Source organism: Balaenoptera borealis, assembly GCF_965194805.1.
Source record: "Balaenoptera borealis genome assembly, chromosome: 10".
NCBI classification, from domain to species: domain Eukaryota; kingdom Metazoa; phylum Chordata; class Mammalia; order Artiodactyla; family Balaenopteridae; genus Balaenoptera; species Balaenoptera borealis.
This window is the reverse complement of record NC_138874.1, coordinates 58,468,162-58,496,083: the sequence shown is the minus strand read 5'-3', so window position 1 is coordinate 58,496,083 and position 27,922 is coordinate 58,468,162. Positions and strand designations below refer to the sequence as shown.

At 38.7% G+C, this 27,922-nt stretch overlaps 1 protein-coding gene across 4 annotated transcripts; it reads left to right on the top strand.

Annotated features, from left to right (window-relative positions):
• ANXA7 (annexin A7) lies at positions 1-27,642 on the top strand. 4 transcript variants are annotated; one of them, XM_082406884.1, is made up of 15 exons: positions 12-143; positions 3,213-3,318; positions 3,412-3,466; positions 5,938-6,160; positions 6,769-6,870; positions 7,482-7,546; positions 7,982-8,047; positions 12,254-12,356; positions 12,569-12,663; positions 15,485-15,598; positions 15,837-16,007; positions 18,964-19,134; positions 19,214-19,289; positions 20,374-20,486; positions 22,938-27,642. In XM_082406884.1, exons 3-15 carry the CDS (start codon positions 3,413-3,415, stop codon positions 23,058-23,060), a joined length of 1,476 nt encoding a protein of 491 aa, XP_082263010.1. In that variant the 5' UTR covers positions 12-143; positions 3,213-3,318; position 3,412; the 3' UTR covers positions 23,061-27,642. The 4 variants fall into 4 exon arrangements, with proteins under 4 accessions (XP_082263009.1, XP_082263012.1, XP_082263010.1 ...); XM_082406885.1 differs by lacking the exon at positions 12-143 and adding an exon at positions 420-556; XM_082406883.1 differs by lacking the exon at positions 3,213-3,318 and having other exon boundaries at positions 1-143.
• Positions 27,643-27,922: the final 280 nt, after the last annotated feature.

Sequence of the window (27,922 nt, the reverse complement as noted above, 5' to 3'; positions counted from 1 at the left end):
CGGGACTGGCTCTGTCGGCACCGCCCCCTGCGATCCTAACGGGCTCGGGCGGCGGCCCTCGGCGCCCCGCCCTTCCCGGGCCCGCCCCCGGCTCCATCTTGCCCGAGACCAGGTTGGGCTGTGACGCTGCTCCGCGGAGTCAGGTGAGGAACGGCGTACCCTACCCTTGCCACCCCTCGTCCCCCTCGGTCGCCTCGCCCCGGCCTGCTCTGAGGCCTGCCAGCCGGGAGAGGGCGGGGCCCCGCGTGTGTCCCCGAGCCGGGGGGGCGCTGGAGGAGCCTGTGGGCCCCGGGAGTGGCCGGCGACTCGGTGTGCGCGTTTTGGGACCCGGGCTGCCTGGTGGGGGCGTTCGGCCGGGGGCGCATTGGGGCGGGATCGGCGAGGCGGCCGGGCAACGGGAAGTCCTGTTCGCCGGTCGTCTGTGCCCCGCGGCTGTCCGGAGGTCCGAGGGAGCAGTGAGACTTCCCGCGCAGGCAGGGGGACCACAGGTGGAGGGATTGAGGCCAGAGGATGGCCCTGCTGAAGCGACCCCAAGGAGGGCTGAGTAGGAAAACCGGTGAGCAGCACCGAAAGCTAAGTCCGGCTGGTGACTAGACTTCCTGGTGACACAGCACATTTAGGGAAACTTGGGACGTTTGTACTTGCTTAGTGAACCTAGGACAGAATGCGGAAGCCTACAATTGTACACTGGTTCAGGTTTATAATTCTTGGGAACTATTCAGGGAAGTGGCATTCCAGATTTGATTCCTAGTACCTTAGCAGCAGCAAACGTGCGCTGATTTGAACCCAACCTGTGTGAACACTTCTGCAGAAGGAGATGGCTGATGTCCACCATAAAGTGACAGAAATGAAAAGAAGTCGTCCAACTGCCTTTAAACTCTCTAATTTCTGCCAGTTGGTGGGGAGCTCATCTGATAATCTGTCCTAATTAGATAATGAGTGTAATGAGTTACCTATCAGGCAGGGAAGGAGTTTCAAGTACTAGCTAGGGAGGTAGAAGAGAGAATTTCGACCACTGCAAAGTGAAGCCTCCTTTCAGTCCTCGCTGGTGGTGACTGCCTACCCTGTCCATGCAGAGCCTAGTCGTGCCTCCAGTTCTTTATTGAAGGGTCCTTGCTGACAGATTTAAATGGTCTTTCCCAATCAAGAGGCAGGTTTTGGAAAATTGTAGTATCTGCTGTTGGCCATCTTCATACACCCTTTCTATTTTGTATTTGTTTCATAAATTTGCAACAGCTGCCTCCTGTGTTCCTGGGCTTCATGCCATCTCTGAGACTTGCATAGTGAGACCCATCCCTTTTAGTAGTTGACTCACTGGGTGGAGATGGTTTGGAAAACCAAGAATGCTTTTCTAGTCTTTTTAAAGTAGTTGCTGACGGAGGATGTTGAAAAGGAAATAAAAGTTCTGGTTCACTGGTATAGTCTGATTATTCCTTGGGCAAAGTTGAGTAGTTTGTTGAGTCACCCTCGGGTTTGTTTCAGCTTTTTACAAAAGCTTTTTAAATCTGAGTTTTGAATAGACGATACATGCATAATTCCAAAAGGACTCTTAGCCCTTTTTTTTAGTACATTGAAAAGTCTCCTTGTTATGCCCCAGCTCTCCTCTCCAGAGGCAGCAGTGGAGTACTGTTTCCTACTTTCTTGAGTATACTTTCAGGGATATTCTCTCTACATACAAGCAAATAAATGTAATTTTTACACATTTGGTTGCAAATTATCTATGTAGTTTTTCATCTTGCTTTTTTTCCCACTTAATATGACTTAGAGATGGTTCCACATATGAGTAAAAAGAGAGCTGCTCATTTTTAATAGTTGCCTAACACTTCATTGTATGGCTATCCATAATCTGTTTTACCTGTTCCTTATTAATGGACTTTTAGATTGTTTTTAACCTTTTTTTTTTTTTTTTTTTTTGGCCATGCCACGTGGCTTGCAGAATCTTAGTTCCCTGACCAGGGATTGAACCCAGGCCATGGCAGTGAAAGCGCTGAGTCCTATCCACTGAACTGCCAGGGAATTCCCAACCTTTTTCTGTTACAAATAGTGTGTAATGAATAGCTTTGTACATATATAATTTTGCATTTGTGTAAGTATTTTTATGAGGTACATCCTGGAAATGGAATTGCATTCTAGTCCTTTATATAATTATGCTTCAAAATGTACCCATATTCATTTTCTTAAAGTTGTTTTAAGTTTTCTCATGTACAGATAGTCTTTATCTTCATTCTGTCCAGAAACTCTTGTTGACATAGTTCCTCTAGTGCCCTTAAAGGTAAGATTTAATGTAGTAGCTAAAGGCTGTAGAAATAGGACTTTGTCACTGGAACAGTTCCTGAGATTTAGAAATTTAAATTGTTTTTGTAGTCTTTGGTGCTATAAAACTTATTGCCTTTAAAATTATTATTAATTTCTCCCATAAATTATTTTCAGACTTTTTCACTTTCTTTTGACCCTGACCTCTTTTGCCCTTGGTCCATCTGACTGTTCTTAGATGGTATTGTTTCTCCTTTACTCCTTTTTTTATCAACTGGGCTTGGGGAAGAAGACAGCAAAAAATGATTTAACATCCTTTGCAACCAGGTCTTTGGATCCCAAATGACTGTTTTAAAACTGACTGGATCAGTTTTCTTATTTTCTTTCAACTTCTACTAAATATATGCCCATTCATTCTCAATTTAGCAAGTTTTTAGCTTCTATGCTGTGCTTATGTCATAAGGAGCACTATAATAACTTAAATTTATTTTCTCATTTTCCTTCCCCCCCACCACCATCTCTGTATCAGCACCTAGGACAGTGCTTATTTAATAGTGGGCTTTCGTAAGTGTTGAACTGGATTTGTTTGGGGTACTTTTTTAAAAAAATTTTTATTGGAGTATAGTTGATTTACAATGTTGTGTTAATTTCAGGTGTACGGCAAAGTGAATCAGTTATACATATACATATATTGACGCTTTTTTAGATTCTTTTCTCATACAGGCCATTACAGAGTATTGAGTAGAGTTTCCTGTGTTATAAAGTAGCTCCTTATTAGTTATCTGTTTTATATATAGTAGTGTGTATATGTCATTGTTTGGTGTCTTGATAAAAAAGAAATACAAATCATTTATAGCTGTATTGGGGAGACGAGCCAAAACACATATTGAAAAACTTGGCAAATTAGGTGGTAGATTCAGAAATGCCAAAATATTCTGGTATCAAAATATCATTCACAGACCAGCAGCAATAGCATCACCTGGAAGCTTAGTTAGGAATACAGAATCTTGGGCCCCATCTCAGAACTACTGAATCAGTCTGCCTGCTGGACTCTTTTGAAAGAAGGTGTGTTTTGATTAAACCCTATGACAAAATATATCTTCAAAGGCCTTAATCCTTATAGCAAATTACAGAAGACATTTTTTATTGTTGTTACAGAATGTCGTACCCGGGCTATCCCCCCACAGGCTACCCAGCTTTCCCTGGATATCCTGTAAGTATTGCCACTTATGATACTAAAATAGCTCATGTCCTTGGCACAGGTCTTGTATAGAATTAGCCAGCCCATGACAGATCTTACAGATATTCTAGAGCAGGGGTCATAAATTCAAATGGCCAGAAGTACTGAGTAGAGTACGTGAGGGAAGGCAGGTGTTGTGGGGAACTACAGGGACTTGGCTCACCTGTGGAAAGGCAGTAGTTAGTCAGCTTAAGCCGAATGTGTCCATGCAGGGAGGCTGACCCAGTGTTGCTGGATAATTCCATATCTTCAAGTAAAGCCAACAATCTGGATTTTATGTGAAATTGCCCAATTTTTAAAATTGGGAAATGAATCTTTTTAAATGTTAAATGCTGGGCTTCCCTGGTGGCGCAGTGGTTGAGAGTCTGCCTGCCAATGCAGGGGACACGGGTTCGAGCCCTGGTCTGGGAAGATCCCACATGCCGCAGAGCAACTAGGCCCGTGAGCCACAACTACTGAGCCTGCGCATCTGGAGCTTGCGCTCCGCAACAAGAGAGGCCGCAATGGTGAGAGGCCCGCGCACCGCGATGAAGAGTGGCCCCCGCTTGCCGCAACTAGAGAAAGCCCTCGCACAGAAACGAAGACCCAACACAGCCAAAAATAAAAAAATAAAAAAATAAAAAAAAGGAATTCCTTTAATAAAAAAAAAAAGTTAAATGCTGTATGATTCAATACAACATGTAGGTAAGCTAAATCGATCCTTTGAGTCACTGGGTTTTTTTGTTGTTGTTGTTGTTTTTTTAAGTATTTATTTATTTATTTATTTTTGGCTGCGTTGGGTCTTCGTTGCTGTGCATGAGCTTTCTCTAGTTGCAGCAAGCAGGGGCTACTCTTCGTTGCGGTGTGTGGGCTTCTCATTGCGGTGGCTTCTCTTGCTGTGGAGCACAGGCTCTAGGCGCGCCAGCTTCAGTAGTTGTGGCACACGGGCTTAGTTGCTCAGCAGCATGTGGGATCTTCTCAGAACAGGGATCGAACCTGTGTCCCCTGCATTGGCATGTCCCCTGCGGATTCTTAACCACTGTGCCACCAGGTAAGTCCTGAGTTACTGGTTTTTAACCTTTGTGTTAGAAGGTTTAAAATAACTTAAGAGGGGCTTGACTCAGAGGTAACAAATTGCAGTGGATTAGAGGTCCCTGGATTAGTACTTCTGAGACTTTTAGTATTTGGAGTGCATGTTATAAATGTGCTACCAAGTTCTGCCTTGTTGATGTCTATACTGTTCTGAGGACTAACCTCATAGCTGAGGCATAAGTAAAAATTGTGTTTCAATTTTATGCTCATAAGTATGTAGGGCTTCTTTCTAACTCTGGGAGAATAGAAAGAGGGGCCTATACAGATTAATGATAATGTGTATATTCTTATGTAAAGTGAATATATAGCTCTCCTGAATTTAGCATAGAAGAGATGAGAATTATGAATATGTTCCCAGGTCCCTATGTACTAAACTGGACTCTGACCACCGTTTCAGTCAATATAGGCTAATTGTTAAAAACAGACAACCCTAACATCCCAATGACTTAACACAACAAAAACTTATTTCTTGCTTACTTCAGTCTCCTGGAAGTCAGTGGTGGGGGTGGCGGGGGAAGGGGTGTGATGGGGAGCTAGGAGGCTTTGTTCCATGTCGTCTTGCGGGTTCCCAGGCTCCTTCCATCCTCTGTTGCCTTGTTATATTGGCTCTACCATCCTCTAGTGCCTTGGAGTCCTCCACTGGATCTTCTGCTTCCAGCTGGCAGATGAAGGAAAAGAGAGAGGAAGAGAGAGCTTAGAGGATTGGGCAGAAAGTTAAGGGGGCCAGGCTGGAAGTTGTGTACGTTACTTCTGTCCACATTCGTTTACCAGTATTCAGTCATATGGTCCTATTTAACTGCAACGGGGTCCTGGGAAATGTAGTCTAGTTTTGTGGCCTGAGAAAAAGTTTAGTGAACATGTAACACTCTCTCCACACTTAGACATTGTGTGATCTGAACTGAGGTCCAAAATGTCACACCCAGTGTATGACTCAGGTCACTGTTTGTTTTTTTTTTTTCCCTATTATGCACAGTTCCAGATGTGTTGCAAGAAAGCCATGAATTCTCCTCTTTAGGCTAGAGAGGCAAATCTTCCTATTATTTCCAGGTGCTAGGAAAATGAAGGAACTAATGAGCTTTGCCAGTTGTTCCTGAAGGCTTGAGGTTTGGAAAGAGCCTGGTTCTTACTCCCAAATAGAGAAACAGACCCTTCTTGCCTAACACAGGTAGATTTATATATAACTGAATTCTGACAAACAAGTGTCCTGACAAACTAGTATACTGATAAACTAGTATGAGATACCAGGACTTCTAATGGGCTTTTTAATATGTAAAAGAATAAGCTAGACCTTAACAGTTATCTTTGTTTGTTTCCTTAGCTAGGTTCTATTTCTCGATGATCACATTCATTTGAAAATTTTTCTGGTTTTTCAGCCTGCGGGTCAGGAGTCATCTTTTCCCCCTCCTGGTCAGTATTCTTATCCTAGTGGCTTTCCTCCAATGGGAGGAGGTGCCTACCCACCAACACCAAGTAGTGGCTACCCAGGAGCTGGAGGCTACCCAGGAGCGGGAGGCTACCCAGGAGCTGGAGGCTACCCTGCCCCTGGCGGCTATCCCAGTGCCCCACAGCCAGGGGGAGCTCCATCCTATCCTGGAGGTGAGTCGTGAGTTGTGGAATTAGTATAGCATTTTTTTTCTTCTCTCTTTAATCCTCTTGGTTCCTTCTTGTTTTGTACGAGGTCAGAGTTGCTCTTAGCCTACTTTCTACCTTAGACAGTAAGGACCTAGCTGGCAAGATAGAAGGATAAAGGTTCTCAGGAGGCATGAAAGCTGGGAGCAGTCTCCAAAATTCTGTTGTGAAAGGAATTAGAATAAATCTCATGGTAATAAAGGACCAATATATAATGGTTTTGTTGAAAATTTGTAATCTTAAGAACTGATTAACATATTTCAATTGGCATGATTGTGACCTTAGGACAGCTTTGTCCACAGTATGTAAAAAAACCAAACCAACCAAACAAACAAACAAACAAAAAACTTAGCACTTTTGTATTATAAGTTATTAAGGCAGATGAATGAAGTAACTTTTTTTTTTTATTTATTTTTTAATGGGGAAGGATTTGTTGAGAAATTGAATTTAGACCAAAAGGGACTACTGCTATAGCATTAATAATATATTTTCTTCTACTGTTTCTAAAGTTTTCACTTCAGTCATGAGAACTGTCACTGTAGTTTGTTTCTTTTTTTCTCTTGTTCTTCCCCCAGGCCAAGGGTTTGGAGCCCCACCAAGTGGAGCAGGCTTTTCTGGCTATCTGCAGCCACCCTCACAGTCTTATGGTGGGGGCCCAGCACAGGTCCCACTACCTGGTAGGTACTAACTGTCCGGAGAAAAACAGTAGCTTAATATTTTGAATTTTGCAGTTGCTGTTGAAGGAACTTAGTAGTTTATGTTTGGGATTGTTTTTAGTAAACGTTTATACTAAATACTTCTTAGGTAGTATATGATTTCATGAAATGTATTAATTTGATGAAAAAGTTTAATCAGCAGGATGGCAATAAGGACTTGTTTTTTTCATTAAAAAAAATTATCTGTCCTGAAGCCAAAAAGCAAAACCTTCAAGAACTTCTCTGCTCGTTAGTATAGCACAAAGGAAACAACCCCCAGAACTATGTCCTGTCATCCTTTCCAGATAGAATCAGGATTTAATCTGGTTTAAGTGTTTTGTTCTTTTTTTAGAGTATTGTTTATAAAGAAATTATGTTAAATTATTTTAAAGAAATTAGGACATGGAATATTTTAAAAGGTCCTTGTGACCAAAGTTGGTTTTTGATTCAGTAAATTATAATACTTAAAAATTATCCTAGTGAATAAATAGTGTGAATATTCTCATATGTTTTCTTATTCATAATAAATCAGTGCTGTTTTGAAAAATTAAATCAGTTAAGACCTGATTGCTGTATTTTTTCTTAATATGTAGGTGGTTTTCCTGGGGGACCGATGCCTTCTCAGTACCCTGGAGGACAATCTCCTTACCCTAGTCAGGTATTTTTTTTTTTTTTTCCTACCTTTTAAATTTAGTCTGGACTAAACTGGATAATGGTAAAGAAGAGCACTACTCCTTTGCTGACATTAGCGGTTTCCATGAAGCAGAGGAGATGGTCTAAAACAGTTCACTTAAGACTTTAATCTTTGCTTCTGTTAGACTCCATGCTCTTTGGTCCACCTGCTTTTAAGTACTGTCCTGATGACTTCGATAAGACGAGCATAGGTCCCTTCTCACAGGTGATGACACCCATACTCTTTTTCATAGTGATTCACTTGGACTCTTGGTGTTGGTTTTAGTTCTTTTTCCTCCTCCCTTGCTGGCAGTATAACTATGAACTCAGGTGACTGGGTGATTGATATTTCTGCCAGTGTTTTATGAAGTATGGTTTTGTTTTCCATTTTTACCTTTATAACTTTCCACTCTTCTTTCAGATCAATACAGAATCCTTACCTTCCTATCCTGTTTTCTCTCCTGTTTCTTTGGATTATAGCAGTGAAGTGAGTAAGGTTTTTTAATGTTCACTAATCACTAGATCTCCTATATGCCTTCATTTGTTTCTAATTTCTCCTGTATTTGTCTCTCACTACTTCCTTGAGGGCTCATTGTATCTGTTTTTATCTTTATGTCCCTGTAGTGCTTGGCAGGGCTTTAAATACAGTAGCCAATTAATGTCTGTTAAATTGATTTTTCAGGAGTCTCAGAAGGTCTCCCATATATCAAATCTTTGCCCTGTCTCAATATAGCTCCTTATTTTAATATTAAGTTTTATTCTTTAATTGACTTGTTAATTCTTTTATATCCTATGCAAGTTACTAGGAACATAAGCAGTTTTATGTTTACCTTATCTTCATTTTCTCATTTCATACTGTCTATTCATAAAGATCTAGCATTTTTAAGCTTTTTTTAGGCTGGGATTGGTAAGGGGTTACAGAATTGGAAGAAAAACAACTTAGCCATTTTCTGGCTTCCTTTCCAGATTTGAGGAATTTTTGAGCTCCAGAGAGATCAAGAAACTTGTCCAAGGCCACACAGCTAGTGAAAGTCAAAGCTGAGACTAGATACTAGCTCTTCTGCCTCTCAGACCAGTGGTCTCTCTGGTATACAGTGCTACTTTGCTGATACAGTAAATGATATTCCTCCAAAGCCCATAGTAAATTGCTTTCAATCCTTTTTTAAAAAAATTGTTGATTATTAATCATATTATAAATCTGTAGTTATTCTAATCATTTGTTATGAGAATTGTTAGTTTAGTTTAAGCATGCATCTGCTTTTAAAGACATCGTTTTATGACTGAATATAAAAGATTTTTTAAACATAAGAACACTAAAAGTAAAACACACATACACATGCAGCTTATCTTGCATAACAATTACCACCCTAAATTGAAACCAGGAAGTTACAGAGCAGTAGATTTTGGGAGATGGAAAGTGGAATAGATGGAAGTGGAATAGACTACCTTGTGAGGGGTGAGCTCCCTGTCACTGAAAATCCCCTGATAGAAGTTGGTGTGTGTGTGTGTGTGTGTGTGTATAGGAAGATGTAAAGAAAGTTTTTGTCTTGGTTGGGCAGTTGGGCCAGGTGACCTCTCCTGAATGATCCAATTCTAATTCTATGGCAGTTTTTCAGCAGGAAGGTTGGAATGAAATGGATGTCAAAGGGTGGCACTTTTGGTGGCAGATAGTATGGGCTTTGCTGTGCTGAGAAATCCTCTGTAGTTAGGGTTTTGACCTCAAGAATATGGACCCTGATTTCTTTGAGTTCAGTATAATGCCTGCAGAATGATAGTATTCTTGATGAAGATTCACTTCAAACTTAGACTTTCAACAAAGCATAAAACAAAACCATTTTTCCCTCCAGATGAAAAATGGAATAAGTCTTTTGGTGGTTGTTGTTTGTTTTTAGAAACAAGAGGATGACAGAAAATGATAGTCGTCAAACAGTACATGATATGGGTTAGTTTCTCTTACTGTCCAGTTCAGTGTATTATAAACAGAGGCTTCTGCCCTGCTTAGGATTTTAGTGACAGTGGTTACATCAAAGAAAACTTTCATCAGTGCTTGATACATTAAGCCTCATGTAAAGGCAATATGTTGAAAAAAATTTTCTGCTTGAATATTTGCTACAAGTAGAATAATTTTAGTTTTTCCTTAAAACCAATATACAAATATTTCTTGTTAGTTCTCTGCTTACATTCCTGGCTTAGAAACTAGTGAAGGATGATTGTTAGGGCTTATTGGTAGAAGAAAATGTTGGTGTGAGAGTAGAGATGAGTGGGAGGAATAAAAATGTTTGTCGAAGGGTCTGGTCTCCTTCTCCCCAATCACTTTGCCCCTACAGGTGTTGGCATATTGCTGTTGCTATATTCAATGGGTATAACTCGAAATACTGTTTCAGTTGCCTAGAAAGCAACTGAATCATTTTGTGTTTTGAAATGATTTTGATTGCATCTTTAAATGATATTTTAGAGATACTTGGTTAAATAAAATGTATTATTAAAATTAAATTTTAAAAAATGTGATGGGGGGACTTCCCTGGTGGTGCAGTGGTTAAGAATCCACCTGCCAATGCAGGGAACACGGGTTTGAGCCCTGGTCCGGGAGGATCCCACATGCCACGGAGCAACCAAGCCTGTGCGCCGCCTACTGAACCTGCGCTCTAGAGCCCGTGAGCCACTATTACTGAGCCCACGTGCCACAACTGCTGAAGCCCACGCACCTAGAGCCCATGCTCCATAACAATAGAAGTCACCGCAGTGAGAAGCCCGCACACCGCAACGAAGAGTAGCCCCCGCTCGCCGCAACTAGAGAAAGCCCGTGTGCAGCAACAAAGACCCAACACAGCCAAAAATAAATTAATTTTTTTAAAAATGTGAAGGGATATCATCTTGCTGCATCCCATCTCTCTTAAACCCTGATTCAAATATTTTAAGAAAACTAATGAATTGTTTCATAGCTTTGTATTTAAATTTTTTTAAACTTAATTTTGTAATAATTTCAGACATAAAAAAGTTATAAAAATTGTATACAGAATTCCTGTATACATACCATTTACTCAGATTCTTACATAAACACAGTACAGGAAATAACAGTTTTATAATACTATTACCCAACCTTTAGACTTCATCAGTTGTCCTAGTAATGTCCTTCTTATTCAGGATCAAATCCAGGATGAAACATTGCATTTGTTGTCATGTCTTAAGTTTCCTTTAATATGAAATAATTCTTCAGTCTTTGTTGTTAATCACGTTGATACATTGGAAGAATACTACCAGTTATTTTGTAAAATAATCCTTAATTTGTGTTTGTCTGATAAGTCCCCCTGATTAAATCTAGGTTCTGCCATTTTGGCAGGAATACCACAGAAATGATGTCGTGTCCCTAGTGAATCATATCAGGAGGCACTAGTTGTTGATTTACCCCATTCCTGGTGATAATTGGTTTTGATCATTTGCTACAGATGATGTCTGCTAGGTTTTCTGCTGTAATGTTACAAAGTATGCAAATATCTTGGTTCTCATTATACTTTTACCCACTGATTTTAGCATCCATTGATGATTCTTGACTGAAACACTTCCTACTGTGGTCTTTGTCATATGGTGATTTTTAAATTTCTTTATAGATTTGTATTTAAAAACATACAGTCCTTGTTTTGCTTTCTGGTTTATTTCCTTATAAAATCGATGAAGAGTATTGTACCTCAGATGACAGAGTCTCTAGTCATTAATTTCATCTTCATGCTTTTCTTATTATAAAATGTTTTATTTTATGTCTAATAATCAGGGCCCATACAGGAAATGAAGAGCTATTACCAGAAGTATATTGCTTGTTTGAAATCTCATTGGGCAACTCTGGCTCTACCTCACTAAAGCCATTATTATATTCTTTAAATAAAACACTGCCACTCATCTCACACTACCCAGGGATCAATCTCTTTTTTTCCCTCTTATTCTACCAAGAAGGAAACCAAGGCATAGAAAGATTGTGACTATCTCCACAAGCTTGACTATCTTGTTTTCTGAAAGTTTGGTGTCTGGCTGTCTTTTGGTGGGAGAAGGATAGTCTCTGTCTGTTCCAGAATGAGCCATGAAAATAAATATCCTTATCCTAAAACCTAAGTACTGGCCTCCTTGCCTAAGAGTGATGATCAGAGAAGTCTTTTTCCACCTCCCCCCCCATATATATATATATATATATTTATTTATTCATTCATTCATTCATTCATTCGCACCAGGTCTTAGTTGCAGAAGGCGGGCTCCTTAGTTTCAGCTCACTGGCTCCTTGGTTGTAGCACATGGGCTCCTTAGTTGCGGCAGGTGGGCTCCTTAGTTGCGGCATGCGAACTCTTAGTTGCGGCATGTGCATGGGATCTAGTTCCCTGATGAGAGATCGAACCCGGGCCCCCTGCATTGGGAGTGTGGAGTCTTATCCACTTCGCCACCAGGGAAGTCCCATAATCGGAGAAGTCTTAAGTTGTCTTCCTGTAAGCAGAGAAACCTGAGTTGGATTTTTTTTTTAAGTTAGTATTTCTTTTATTAAAGACGTTGAACATTTTTTCATATTATTTTTCTTCCAGTTTTATTGAGACCCAATTGAAATATAACACTGTATTAGTTTTAGGTATACAACATGTTGATTTGGTATATGTATGTACTGTGAAATGATTACCACAATAACTGATTTGGATTTTATGCGTCTCGTTCTCAGCCTGCTTCGATGACTCAGGGAACTCAAGGAACAATCCAACCGGCTGCCAACTTTGATGCCATGAGAGATGCAGAAATTCTTCGTAAAGCAATGAAGGGTTTTGGTGAGGAAAATATATATTTGTCTTATTTACAATCAAATTCAAGTGATTGAATGTAAGGTAAAAATAAGCTTTATATCATAAACCAATGTGAGCCTGTGTGCACATCCCTCAATTTAATCTGGCACCAGGCACCTTGTAAGCACCTAAAAGATGTCCTCAAGGAGCACCCCACACAGACCTCATCCTTACTTAGACATGTATGATTCTTTCAGGTACAGACGAGCAGGCAATTGTAGACGTTGTGGCCAGTCGTTCCAATGATCAAAGGCAAAAAATTAAAGCAGCTTTTAAGACCATGTATGGCAAGGTATGTTTTGTTTTTTTTTTCAGGAGTGAGCATGAACAGTGGCCTTACGCCCTGCATTCTGTCAGGTTGGATACTGTCTTTTTATTAGTACTGGTGAGTACAAAGTAGAGACAACTAGATTTCAGAGACCCCAGGAGAGGTGTATTCAATATTTCTTTCTTTCTTTCTTTCTTTTTTTTTAAATAAATTTTTTTATTTATCTGTGGCTGCGCTGGGTCTTCGTTGCGGCACGTGGGCTTCTCATTGTGGTGGCTTCTCGTGTTGCAGAGCATGGGCTCTAGGTGCGCGGGCTTTAGTAGTTGTGGCTCGCGGGCTCTAGAGCGCAGGCTTGGTAGTTGTGGTGCACGGGCTTGGTTGCTCCATGGCATGTGGGATCCTCTCAGACCAGGGCTCGAACCTGTGTCCCCTGCATTGGCAGGCGGATTCTTAACCACTGCGCCACCAGGGAAGTCCCATCAATATTTATTTCTCTTAGAAGACTTTCCAATTCTAGAGTAGTCCTTGATCTCACAGTCATACCTATTTACTATGTCTGGTAGGTGACACATGTTCAGTAAAGAGTAGATTATGACCACAATCCTGATCAGTAGCTTGGTTCTCAATCTTCTCCTTACAGTTGGATTCAAGGACTTCTTATGTAGCCCTTGCTTATTTTTGGTCCTTGGCATCATCTTTCACTCCTCTCCCTCCCTCTAAACATATCTTGTATTATGACTTTATAGAACTTCTTGCCATTCCCTGCACACATACTTCTGTTTGGTATATGTTGTTCTCTTGTCCTGGAACACCTTTGCCTTTTTTCCTGCATGGCAAACAAATTCTTCAGGATTTGTCTTGATTAAGCTACTTTGTGAAGTTTCTCTCATTGCTCTGGGCATAATTTGGCTGCTTCTTCCACTGTGGTCCCATAGCACTTTGTAAAACCTCTACTATAACTAATCTCACTGCCCACTCCCCAAAACTGTGAGCTCCCATCAGGCAAACCATGTCATATTCATCTTTGTATTTATAGTACCAAGTACAGGAACACTAGCAGATAGCCACTTAAATATTTGTTGAGTGGATGATCAGTGACTAAATCCAGCAAGATTCTGTGGCTGAAAGGTGTCATCGTTTCTTAAATATAAAGGGCAAGACTGGGTAGCATTGGTTTGCCATTTAGATAGGAATCCTAAAAATTTTCTGATATCCTCTGAATCCAGTTTACTTTTCTCAGAATGGAAGTAGAGGTCCACTGGCTGGTCTCACCTCATCTTTTCTACCCTCCCTGCCCAACCCCAAATCCACTTCCTTAGTCTTAAGGCTGATTAAGTGACACAAACTCTAGTTTCTCTTAGCGTTCAACATCAGACTCACTTTTCTCACAAAAGTACTTTCCATATTATGAATTTCTTTAGTTCACATGTAGTCTGTGCTTTGTTGTCCTGAATTTTCTCATAAAGCACTTTTGAATTCAAACTAAATTCCCAGCCTGTTTTCCTTACCCACAGCCACCTTTTCTCTTGACTTCTTATTAATAAAAATACTATTCCTCTAGCCTGCCGTGGAGTCTTCTTTGATTCCACACTCTTCTTTGTCAATTAATCAGTGAATATTGTTTCAGTGCCTACTGTATGCCAGGCACTGCTTTGTCCTAGCAACTGGTTATTGACTGTGCCTTGTTGATCTAATCTGTAAAAGAGCTCTTTAAAAATGTGTCTTCTGTCTCCTTTTTTTCTTTCCACCACTCAAGTCCAAGCCTTTATTACTTCTTACCTAAATATTCCAGTAGCCTAAATTTCATTTATAGCCTCTGTCGTTACAGTCCGTACTGCCTGTTGATACTGCCTGTTGTTGCTGTATCAATGCCATTTTCTTATGTAAAAGTTTCCAGCAACTCCTCCCAGCATGCAGAATCAAATCCACACTCTTTAGCTTGGTATTCAAGGTAATAATCCAAGCATATAGTTACAACTTTATTTTACTAATCTCTGAAAACATTACCCTCTAACAAAATTGGTTGTCTTGTTCCATTGAACAAGCTTTGCTCATTCTTGCCTCTATACTATTGATTCTCAATCTTAGCTGAGTATCATAATCTCTTTTCAAACTTAAAAACACGCACAGAATCTCTGAGTATTCATTCTTGACGTAAGTGTTTTTTGTTTGTTTTTTTTTTAGAAAAATTCTGCAGATGATTTTAATGCATATAGCCAAGGCTGGGAACCACTTTTCTGTTCCTTGTTTGTGTTCCTCCTCCTTGCCTGAAATACCTTTCTTCTTTCTCTTTGCCTGCTAATTTTTACATACGCTTCAAGATCTGGACTAAAAGTTTTCTCCGAGCTCTCTAGCCCACTTTAACTTTTCCTATTTCAGCTTATTTCTGTGCTACTTACTCATCTGGTGCTGGAGTACAGGCTGCTTTATATTAACTTTTTTTAAATGTTTATCTTATCTTTTCAAATAAGAACATGATGATGACAATTTCTACTTCCTCATAGAGTAAGAACAGTTTCTTCTACTAAGTAAATATCTGTTTATCATTTTGTTAATTTGAATTATTCTTTGTTTCCTATACCTCTTATTTTGTACCTAGTATAGTGATGGAACTACAATAAATTTATTATTAAGTGTTTATTGATAGAATGAGTAAAATATATCTGCTTGAGTGTAATAAACTTAAAATAAATATTTATTTATTCCTTAATATATAATATTCAGAACAGCAATTGAGGCTTTCATATAGCAATTCAATTCCATTTTTTCATATTTTCCTTAAAAAATTTAAGCAAAACAAAATTTGGAGAGCACATATACTTAGTTTGTATTTGTAATTTAACAGGATTTAATCAGAGATCTTAAGTCAGAGTTAAGTGGAAATATGGAAGAACTGATCCTTGCCCTGTTCATGCCACCTACGTATTATGATGCCTGGAGTTTACAGAATGCAATGAAGGTACTATATGGCATTTACTTTGAGTATTTTATCCTATTTCAAATGTAAAGCCCCATAAATTATGGCAGTTCTGAATTTATAGTGACAGCTAAATCAATACATTATTTTATATCACCTGAATATATAGAGCTTTTCAGGTCTGGAGGCCAAAGAAATATTTGATGGAACAGTAAGATTTAACTACTTTCAGAAATTTGGTGTTTTGTTGTATAATTCTCCCTTTCTTCATTTCACATAGGGAGCAGGAACTCAGGAACGTGTATTGATTGAAATTTTATGCACAAGAACAAATCAGGAAATCCGAGAAATTGTCAGATGTTATCAATCAGAATTTGGACGAGACCTTGAGAAGGATATTAGGTCAGATACATCAGGGCATTTTGAACGTTTACTTGTATCCATGTGCCAGGTGAGTATAGCATGAAAGTTTGGGTGTTGGTGGAGGGAACGTTTTTTACTGCCTGTTGCCAGTGGCCATTCTTTATTCCTTTTAATATTTAGCCCCCTTGGAATCTTGACATCTTTAAGAGGGGACAACGCAGAATCCACTGTACAGGTTTCTTTGTAGTCACTACTGAAATTTATTTCTGCAAATCTGGCCTTTGTAAGGAATCAGAAATTAACCTCTTTAAGGTTGTATGAAATCAGAAATCAGCTTGAGGCTCTGTGTCTTAGAATGGCGATCTGTACTAGATCTGTAGTTAGAATCTGTACTTTTGAGCTTAGCATTGTACTGTCAGTTAAGTCGAACCATCAACTGAAGGTATGTAGGTCCGCCATGCAAGTGCTACAAGAGTGAGGACTGTGAGGAGAGCCAGAAATGCAGAAAATGTTTCAGCGTTCACAGTAATATTGTGCTTAGTACCCTCCTTGTTCTGATTCCCCAAATGTGCTGGAAAAGTGGCAGAAAATTCTCCAAATAGGGTATTTGGAATGATACTACAAATACACTTAGAATGAGATAATCAGGGTATATTTGAAAGAGATGATGCAAAAGACTAGCACACTGATTCAGTATCAGGAGTTGTTGGCTATCCTGCTAGTGCACAAGGTTGGACAGTCTTGAAGATTCTAAAAGTAGAGGAGAGGCTCTTCACAGCAAAGGGAGGTAGTTGCAAAAAAGACAGTGTGCCGAAGTGCGTGGGTATGGAAATAAGAAAAGAAAGCAAATGGGTGGGAGGACATTGAATTTACCCACAACAGAGTAACAGAGCAGGGGAGTAGGTTAACATGAAAAGAAAATCAGGACCAGAGAGTTAATGCTAAAAAATGATTAAGACTTTAATGAGGTGCTGAATATTTCTTTATGCAGGGTTCAAGGCCCAGCCATCTTTCAAAGTAAAGGACCCTATTCCAGGGAGTGGCTTCCTAGGAAAATGGGACTGTATTGTGTGCTTGAATCCAAAGACAATCATCTGGGGAGTTGTTCCTGAGGTCCTTTGCCTGTGCTGTATTCAGTAGCCCATTTAGAATATGCTTCTACACATTCCTTGTGCCCAGTGCTCTTCAGAAGACAGTTTCTCACCTTCAAGGAACACCTCTCCATTTTGTTGCTCAGACAGACACTGAGACTCTAGAGGGCAGCCTTTCCTTTGTTTGGGTTTGTGTTTCTATTGATATTTTTGAGAGAAACCAACTACCCATCTAAGCTTTACTCTTGTTCAGGCCCAGAGCTTCCTCCCTCCCTCTCTTCTTCCCAGTGAAGAGTTTGGTCTATAAATTGGTACAGGCTAGCAGTACTTGAGTTATTTATAACTTCTTCTAAAAGGCTCACATGTCATTTTCACGTATACATTCATAATAAATACTTGTATATTAAGATTACGCTTGGATGAACGAAAGGACGTTCATGAAACCTCCATATTATATACTCCCTCCTTTGACTTAAATTCCTTGAGGGGAGGGGCCTTGTCTTTCTTGTGTCCCCACCACTTAACACATCCTGTTGGTTCTGTTCCTCTGGAGAACCCTGACTAATACAGCCTGGTACAAAGCAAGTGCTCCATACCTTACAGTTATATGGATGAATACAAAGTGGAACTTAGTATAATGCATATTGATCTTAAATCCCAGCTAAGCAGACTCATAATTTCTTCATTTGAGTGGTAGTTTATATCTCCTATTAGAGGAGGTCCTCAGCGTGGCTCAGTAGTCGCTTCATCATGAGAAATCTAAAGTTACTTCAGACCCTGGAGTTCAGGGATATCCAGCCTCCAGGAAACCTCAGTGCTTATCTCTCCGAACTGAACAGGGGACAGTGCTTATTGGCTCAGAACATGAACCAATAGAAGTAGACCCTATCACAAGAGAAGTGAAAAATGAAATTCCTTTGGTGGCAGAAGGCTTTCTCCCGGAGGATAGAAGTGGCTGCATTATTAGTGTTCAGGACTTGCTGGATCACGAGTCTGTGTGTGTGGCCACAGCCTCTGGAGGTGTCATACTTTGCAGTCTCAACACACACCATTCTGTTTCTCCCTGGCCCAATTACCACCCTTCAAACCACCTCCTCAGAGAAGCATTCTTGGACTCTCCTGGGCCATTTGTCATTCCCTGCTCTGAGCCCGCACTTAATTCCCAGAGACCTCAGTTATTGCCCTAATCCCACTGTGGAGGCATCTTTTATCTCCTTAATGGGAGGAATGGAGTGGCCATAGTCACTTCCAGTCCTTGTGGTTTCTATCATGCCTAGTCTCTTAATACCTGTTAATAAATGTTTATTGAATAAAAACAAAAACAAAACCAAAAACCCCAAAACTTCTAAACCAAGGACCAAACCCTGAAGAGTAACTTTTTTAAGAACGCCTTTCTCTTGGTGTACCAAGAGAAAGCTTTTTAAAGTGAATGTTAATAAAATTTTCCACACTTTCAAAAATAAAACGTGTGTGTGATTTTTTATGGAAACCATTTCTGATTTAATTTAGCTCTCAAAGCCCTGAAAACCTCTCATTTTAATATAACCGCATTAAACCATGGTCATATGTTATAAAATCCAAAGTTGGCAGTGTAATAAAGTACTAGTTACACTAGTATAGTTTCTTTGGAAATGAAAGATAAGCGTGACAAACTTTATGCATTAATTTTTAGTAAATTGTCCCTTTAAATCCAAAAGTGACTAGATTGGAAAAACTTTTTTTTTTTTTTTTACCATTTTATTTTACTTTTTTGTTGCATGGCATGTGGGATCTTTGTTCCCTGAGCAGGGATCGAACCCGTGTCCCTGTCATGGGGACCTGTCCCCTGCAGTGGAAGCACGGAGTCTTAACCACCGGACCACCAGGAAGTCCCAGAAAAACTTTTTTTTTTTTTTTTTTTTTTTAATAGAACTTGTATCACCTTCTTCTAATTCCTGCCTTCCTCTTTTGCAGGGAAATCGCGATGAGAACCAGAATGTTAACCACCAGCTGGCTCAGGAAGATGCTCAGCGTCTCTATCAGGCTGGTGAGGGGAGATTAGGGACAGATGAATCTTGCTTTAACATGGTTCTTGCCACAAGAAGCTTTCCTCAGCTGAAAGCTACCATGGAGGCCTACTCCAGGGTATGAGCTTTTCTTTTGAAGATTTGACTTCTATTTTAAGGTGTGAAAATATTTTAACCGCTATACTTTTTGTTTACAGATGGCTAATCGAGATTTGTTAAGCAGTGTCGGCCGTGAGTTTTCTGGAAATGTTGAAAGTGGTTTGAAGACCATCTGTAAGATACTTTAGTGTTTTGCTTTGTTTTGTTTGTAAATGAGTGAGGCTTTGAATAGTTGTTCCCATTAAGTGGTGATTATTAATATAGCCTCCTTGGAATCTATTTAGGCAGAGGCCAAGCTAATGCTATGTTTTTATATGCAATTCTATATGAATGGTTGGTGGTGTGATCAAATAGGATTGTTTTGAAATTATTTGGTTTGTATTCTCTATGCCCTTCTTGAGGACTATACAAAAATATATGATAGATTGTAGCATTTCCATTAAGGTGAATAGGAAAGCCCTAAGGAACTACAGAGTGCCACCACACAAAGCGTCATTTTGAGCCCCCCAAAACACCTTTCAAGTACTTAGCCCTATGAGACCCTTTTCCATTTTGAAATTAAAAACCCAGTTTTTGGTGTCCTGACATTCAGATGTTTAATGAAATGGAAATTTCATTCTCATGGAGAATATAAGACTAAAGAGAATATTAGCAACACATTGATATTAGCAATTGAATATCTTACAAATACTACTATAGTAATTGTAGCTAACATAATGATGTATAGTTAGTACATCTCTACCATCTGCAGGTAGAGACTTTGCTAATTTAATTTTCCTAAGAGAAAACATGTCAGATTTCTTATTATCGTTCTCAAATCTTTGCTCATATCTGTGTTTTCTTTTTTATATTGGAGTGTATCTTACATCCTTCCCTCAGTCAAATGATATATTTGACATCTAGAATTCAGATTTTAGTCATTATTCCTTTTAAGTAAGATATTACCAGGGCACAGTTGCTACAGTTTTTCTCACTTTAAGGGGGAAAATGTTAAGAAGCTAAGTGACTGCCTCTATGGAGAGAAAATGGGATTTATTGGCCAGAGGGAATCTTGTAGAATTGAAGGTAGCCTGTCTGATGCTGCTGGAAAGAAAGATGGAGGCTGAGAAAAATCAAGGGGAGAATATCTTCAACTCACCTCAGATTTCTGAGATGATTAAATAGAAAATGATCAAAAGCAGCTAGAAGTGATAGATGAACCTGGTGTGTGCACACCTTTGTCAAGTCATTTCACATCTGAAGCATCTCTCATTTGCAGTGCAGTGTGCCCTGAACCGCCCTGCCTTCTTTGCTGAGAGGCTGTACTATTCTATGAAGGGTGCCGGCACAGATGACTCCACCCTGGTCAGGATTGTGGTCGCTCGAAGTGAGGTGAGGCTTTCTCTGTTTGTCTGATCTTACTTGATTTTGAATGTTGATCCTTTTTTCTTAGCAATATTAAAAACATTTTTTTCTTCTAGTTTTATTGAGATATAATTGACACTGTATAAGTTTATAATCGGCACTGTATAAGTTTAAGGTGTACAGCATAGTGATTTGACTTATATGCATCATGAAGATTTTCACAGTAAGTTTAGTGAACATCCATCATCTCATATAGATACAAGATTAAAGGAAAATGTTTTCCCTTGTGAAGAGAACTTTAGGATGTACTCTCTTAACAACTTTCATATATAACGTAAAGCAGTGTTAATTATATTTATCTCGTTGTACATTACATACCTAGTACTTACTTATCTTATAACTGGAAGTTTGTACCTTTTGACTGTCTTTCTCCAGTCTTCCCTCTCCAACCCCTCACCTCTAGTAACCACAAATCCGATCTCTTTTTATGAGTTTGTCCCTTTTTAAGTATAATTGGCCTACAACACTATGCTTATTTCTGTTACACAACATAGTGATTCGATATTTCTATACATTTCAAAAGGATCCCCATGGTAAGTCTAGATATGACATGTCACCTTACAAAGATATTACATAGTTATTGACTATATTCCCCACACTGTACATTTCATACCTGTGACTTACTTATTTTTCAACTGGAAGTTTGTACCTCTTAGCCTCCCTCACCTATTTCTTTTCTTCCCCCAACCCCCTCCCTTCTGGCAATTACCTGTTTGTTCATTGTGTCTATAACTGTTTCTGTTTTGTTATGTTCGTTCATTTGTTTTTTTAGATTCCACATATAAGTAAAACTGTACAGTATTTGTCTTTCTCTGTCTGACTTAGAATGTTAATTTCTTAAAAGTTCCTTAGTTGGTTGTCAATCCCTCAGGACTGACATTAAGAAAGGGCTCTCTTTCTCACTGCTGGTAGAGGTTGTATAAAGCACAGTGTTCACTTTCCTCATGCTGTGAGAGAGGCTTGCTTAAGTGAAACAGACCGCCAGGGAACTCCAGATGTTTATTTTTTGGTTTTCATTTTGCTTATGTAAAAAACTATGAGGGAGTTCCCTAGTGGTCTAGTGGTTAGGATTTGGCGCTTTCACTGCCATGGCCTGGGTTCAATCTCTGGTCGGGGAACTGAGATCCTGAAAGCAACGAGGCGCGGGGTGGAAAAAAAAAAAACTGTATGAAAGACCTATGCAGATTAATCCCATTGCACATAAAAATTCTTAAAATTTAGCATACACTTAATTATGAAATAACTGTAAAAAATTTTATCTTTATCTTTTTACCTAAATATAGCCTCAGATGTATTCCTTTCTTTGACTTTGTTTATTTAGTGGACTTCTTTTTAATGTAAAGAAAACATATGCTATGAAATTATGTGAAAGGAGGTAAATCATTTTTTAAAAGAGAGCCGTAATACAGTATTTGGAAAAACCTTCTTGTGTATTTGTTTTTAGACTTAAATTTTCTAAGCAGGATCCCTTTTTCTCTAATTATAATAAAATATACGTAACACAAAATTCCCATTTTAATCATTTTTAAGTGTACAGTTCAGTGACATTAAGTACATTCACATTGTTGTGCAACCATCACAACCAGAACTTTTTCACCTTACAAAACTGAAAACTCATTAAACAATAATTCACCATTCTCCTTGCTCCCCAACTCCTGGCAACCACCATTCTGCTTTCTGTCCTATGTATTTGACTACTCTAGATACTTCATATAAGTGGAATCATACAGTATTTGTCCTTTTTAACATCTTCAAGGTTCATCCACATTGTAGCATGTGTCAGGATTTCCTTCTTTTCTAAGGCTGAATAATGTTCCATTGTATGCATACACCACTTTTTGTTTATTCATTCATCCGTCAATGGACACTTGGGTTGCTTCCACCTTTTGGCTGTTATGATTAATGGTGCTATGAACATGGGTGTACAAATATTTGAGTCTCTGCTTTCACTTTTGTGTATACCCAGAAGTGGAATGGCTGTATCATATGGTAGTTCTGTTTTTATTTTATTTTTTTGAGGAATTACCATACCATTTTCCCGTGGTGGCACCATTTTACATTCCTACCAGCAATGTACAAGGGTTCCAACTTCTCCACATCCTTGCCAACACTTGTTATTTTCTGTATTTTTGATAATAGCCATCCTATCAAATGGTTTTTAAATGACTAATATATTTGGAATAGTAGATGAAACTAGTATCACCCTTATCCAATATCTTTACAGAACAGTAAATCAGACATTCACTGGGTGACGCTAGTACTGGTATGAATGCTAGCTATAAAATGCCAGTCATTTGGTGTTTTTTCCCCTCTGCTTTGGTTATAAGGATCTTTTCACTATTAAAGAATAATTTAATAAATATCAGTTTTCTTTAACAGCTGTTTTCTAATATCAAAAATATCATGTCTTGCATGCAGATTGATCTTGTACAAATAAAACAGATGTTCAGTCAGATGTATCAGAAGACCCTGGGCACAATGATTGCAAGTGACACGAGTGGAGATTACCGAAGGCTTCTTCTGGCCATTGTGGGCCAGTAGGAGAGATTTTTTTTAAATGAGTGAAGCTATTCAGAGCTTATCCTTCAAAGCAATGACTGACCTGCATGCAGCAACATCAATCCTCACCTAACCAAAAGAGCTTTTTACTAAAGACTGTGTCAGGGTATTGTGCTTGGTTTGCACATGTGGTTATTGCCTTAATTCCAATGTTATTTTTTTCTCTATATACAATCAAGTAAAGCCATATCACAATGATGAAGTAATAATGCAATGTTTGTAAAACATAATTCTCACTGCTCTTATTCTAAATAGGATACCAAATTGAATAAAAGTCACAACAGTCTGTAATTCTGTGTAATAATATTGAATAAAAAATTCAATATTGAATAAATTTGAATAAATATTGAATTTAAAAAAAAACTTGCCTTCTATTGGACAGTTATAGTTGGTAATAATGTCAAAACTGTATTACTTTTTTAAAAAATTCAGCTCTTTTGACGTAGAAGAGCAATTTGCATCTTACTTTACATAAATTGGTATTCTATATTCATAAACACTAAACTTCCCACATAGAAAATACTTTAGTATTGCCTGTAATAACTTTTAAAAAAGGGATTATGTGTTTATGTGCATAAAATATATAGCCTACTTTTATGTCTACTGAGACTGCCTAGAGATCTTTATTGGCCCTTGATTTTTTAAAAAAATTTATGAAAGACTTTAATTTTAGTTGCAGTTTAATCATGATTCAAGACAGTGAAGCTTGCACATAAGAGGTGCTGAATTAATGAATAAACGAGGCTTAAATCATCTTCCTGGGAGATTGAATACTAGCTCTTTGGAGAAGTAGTTCAGGGAGTCAGTGATTTCAAACCTGGCTTTATTCCCAGTACTGAGCAATTACTTATCGAGTATGTTGAGCATTACAGTAGGTAGTTAGGGAAAGTATCAATACAAAGGAAGGAGGTTTGTAATCTAGTGGGGGTTCTAAACAAAAATTAGGATACAAGGAAATTGTAAATGTTAGATTATAAATTCTGCTGAGGATAATAACCCTATTTGTTCTTTGTGTTGAGCTCCCCGGCACAAAGCAGATATTTAATACAGATCTGGTGAATGATAGTACTAAAAATTGAGGGGGAGAATAGTAATTATCAATTATATTTTGATAAACATTTGTTTTGTGTAAGGACCAAGGGACATACATACAAGGTGGTATAAGACACAACCTTACTCTTAGAGAGATAGACCTATGTACAACCGTATCGCAGGGCAAAAGCAAGATACATAGGTAGAAGGATCACTGGCTAAGATAGATTTTTGATATAGGTTTTGGAAAAGTAAGTAACAGTGATGGGATTTGGTAAAGGTGAGAAAGGGGTGTAAGGTACTAAGGAAAGAAAAGATATGAGATATATATTTTTAAACTTTTAAAAATTGAGGGCTCTCCTGGTGGCGCAGTGGTTAAGAGTCCGCCTGCCAATGCAGCGGACGCGGGTTCGAGCTCTGGTCCGGGAGGATCCCACGTGCTGTGGAGCAGCTGGGCCTGTGCGCCACAGCTGCTGAGCCTGTGCTCTAGAGCCCTCGAGCCACAGCTGCTGAGCCCATGTGCCACAACTGCTGAAGCCTGCGCGCCTGGAGCCTGTGCTCCACAGTGGGAGAGGCCACCTTAATGGGAGGCCTGTGCACCGCAGTGAGGAGTAGCCCCTGCTCGCTGCAAATAAAAAGAAAGACCGCGCACAGCAGCGAAGACCCAGCACAGACAAAAATAATTCATTAATTTTAAAAAATTGAGATATAATTCATATATCATACCATTCATCCTTTTAAAGTGTACAATTCAGTCGTTTTTAGGATATTCATGCATTTGTGCAACAATCACCACAATCAATTTTTGAACATTTTCATCACCCAAAAAGAAAACTTATACCCATTGTCAGTCATTTCCCCTTTCCCCTCCTTCTGCCCAGCCCCTGGCAATCACTAATCTACTTTCTGTCTCTATGGATTTCCCTATTGGGGCTTTTCATATGAATGGAATCATACAAGGCATTGCCCTTTGTGTCTGGCTTCTTTGAATTAGCATACTGTTCTTAAGATTCACCTGTGTTGTAGCATGAATCAATACTTCATTCTGATTTGTGGCTGGATAATCCATTGGATATACATTTTGCTTGTCCATTTATCAATTGATGGACATTTGGGTTGTTTTCACCTATTGACCATTATGAATAATGCTGCTATGAACATTCATGTACAAGTTTTTCTGTGGACACATGTTTTCATTTCTCTTGGCTATAGTACTATGAGTGGAATTGCTGGTACATACAGTATCTTTATGATTAACTTTTTTTTTTTTTTTTTTTTGCTGCCCATTAGAACATTTATTTCTCAGAGAGAAAATAAGTTTAAGACAGTCATATTACAGTAAGTAAAATTAACTTTTGTATTCTTTACAAGCATAGATTTTTCTCTTTATTACCTCTCTTATACCATCTGTTACAAACAATTCTAGAAAGCAAATAAAGTCACTTTCTACAATAAATAGAGCATCGTGTGCTTCACAGCAGACGTGACTGAGACATAGGCCCCATGCCACAGCAGGACCTGAACTGTTTCCCGTTCTAAAAGAGCAGTTTTAAAAATGAGATTCAGAGAGAGACTGAAAGATTCAAAGAGACTGAAAAAAAAAAGGGAGAGAGAAAGAGACTAAGAAAGAGAAAGTGTTGGGGGGAAGAAAGAGACACAGAAAGAGAGTACGTTTAACCTTTTAAAGATCTGCCAAACTATTTTCCAAAGCAGCTGTATGTACCATTTTACGATCCTACTGGCAATGAATGAGGCTTCCAATTTCTCCTCATTCTTATCAACACTATCATTGTCTATTTGAATATAGCCATCCTAGTGGATGTGAAGTGGCATCTCATTGCAGTTTTGATTTGCATTTCCCTAATGACTAACGAGCATATTTTCTTGAGCTTATTGGCCATTTGCATATCTTCTTTGGAAAAATGTCTATTCAAATACCCATTTTCATATTCGGGGAACTAGGATCCTGCAAGACTCACGGCCAAAAAAAAAATGTATGTTGTGCACAAGGTAGGATAGTTATTTCAGTGCAGATTCACTCACAACCCTCACTGGGGAAAAAATCCAGAGAGAAATGCCTTACTCAACAGTTGCATAGTTTTATTTTGAGAACTTTTATGACATAACACTGCAACTTTAAAAAATCTTTTTCTCAATTTTTATAATTTTTATGTGTTTATTAGCAGAAATACAATTTATTTTTAAAATTTGGTTCTGGTAATTGTATCCTAAGCAAAGAGTTTCCATGGGGAGTACTGTGTTGGGTGTGTGTATAGTTTAATAATATATTTTGAAATAGTTTCAAATGTATAGAAAAGTTGCCAGAACAGTACAAAGAACTCCCATGCTCCCATGTCCTCTTCACCCAGATTCTCATATAGTTAACATGTTATTGGTTCATTGCTCACTCTGAGTATGTGTGTGTGTGCATATATCCTTTGTTATTAGTCTTTTTCTGAAACGTTTGAGGGTTGAGAGAGCAAACTGCAGTCATGATGTCCCATCACTCCTAAACACTCCAGCGGGTATTTTCCTCCAAACAGGGACACTCTTCTACATAATAGCAAACAATCTTCCACACCAGGAAATCAATATTGGTACAACACTACCACCCAATCTACTAAGCCCATTCAAATTTCGCCCACTATCCCAACAATGTCTCTTTTCCTTTCTGGGTCAACATGCTATACAGGAATACGTATTGCATTTAGTTGTGTATTTTCAGACTCCTTTAATGTGCAAGAGTTGCCAGTCTTTCATGGCCTTGACAGTTTTATTAAAGGGTACAGGCCTTACTTTCTATAGCACAGCTTACAACCGGGGTCCCTTGTTTGCAGGAGTACCACGAAATGATGCTTTGCTTTTCCCAGTGAGTCTCATCAGGAGGCACAAAATGTAGACTCCTCCTGACACTGGTGATGTTAACCTTGATCACTTGATCATGTTGATTTCTTAAATTCACTGTTTTTCCCTTTGTAATTGATTAGCATTCCAAAATCATGCCAGTATCCTATTCCTCATCAAACCTCCACACACCAATCTTAGCAGTGAAGACTCATGTCTAAATCATCCACTTCTATAGTTGGTGCCAAATGGTAATTCTCTATTTCCATCATTTCCTCTCCATTATTGGGTTGGCATTCTACTGTTAGAAAGAGCTTTCCTTTCTCTTCATTTATTTATATCAATGTGAACTGGTGTGTTCCTATTTTATTCAATGGATTGTAATCCATTATTATCATTGTTTATCTTGATCCTCAAATTGTCTCTGATTTGGCCAGGAGCCCCTTCAAGCTGCCTCTTAGCAGTGCAACATTTTAAAGTTGTATACTGGTAAGATTCATCCATGTTGTGAAGAGCTGTAGTTTATTCATTTTGACTCCTTTGTAATATGTGATATTGTGAATATATATCAGTGTATTCATCCACTCTTCCGTGTGGGTTGTTTCCAGGTTTTTGCCATTGTATTTTGCCATTCCAACTCTAAAGTAATGTTGAATTTCAAACGTATTAAATTTTTGCATTAACATCATATACTTTGAGTCTGTTTATTGTATAAATATTGAGCACTAGAAGCAGTGCAGTTTTGCATTCTTCCCAACAGTGTGTGAGAGACAGGCTCCCTTTTAAAATATTGTCTTATCTGCATTTTTCACGGAGAAAGATTTAAATGACCTGTTTTCAAAACCGTTTAATAAAGGCTTTTATTTTATCTTTAAATAAATTTGCTTTTGGTTTTTCTCCTATTTATGGAGAGATACTGAAAGAAAGGGGTCGAAAAAGCAAACTCGAAAGGTGGAAAACTTTGTACT

Coding starts and splice junctions, on each gene's coding strand:
- ANXA7 (XM_082406883.1), top strand. CDS start 3,413: ATGTCGTACCCGGGCTATCCCCCCACAGGCTACCCAGCTTTCCCTGGA. Junction 3,467..5,937: donor CAGCTTTCCCTGGATATCCT/GTAAGTATTGCC, acceptor CTGGTTTTTCAG/CCTGCGGGTCAGGAGTCATC. Junction 6,871..7,481: donor AGCACAGGTCCCACTACCTG/GTAGGTACTAAC, acceptor CTTAATATGTAG/GTGGTTTTCCTGGGGGACCG.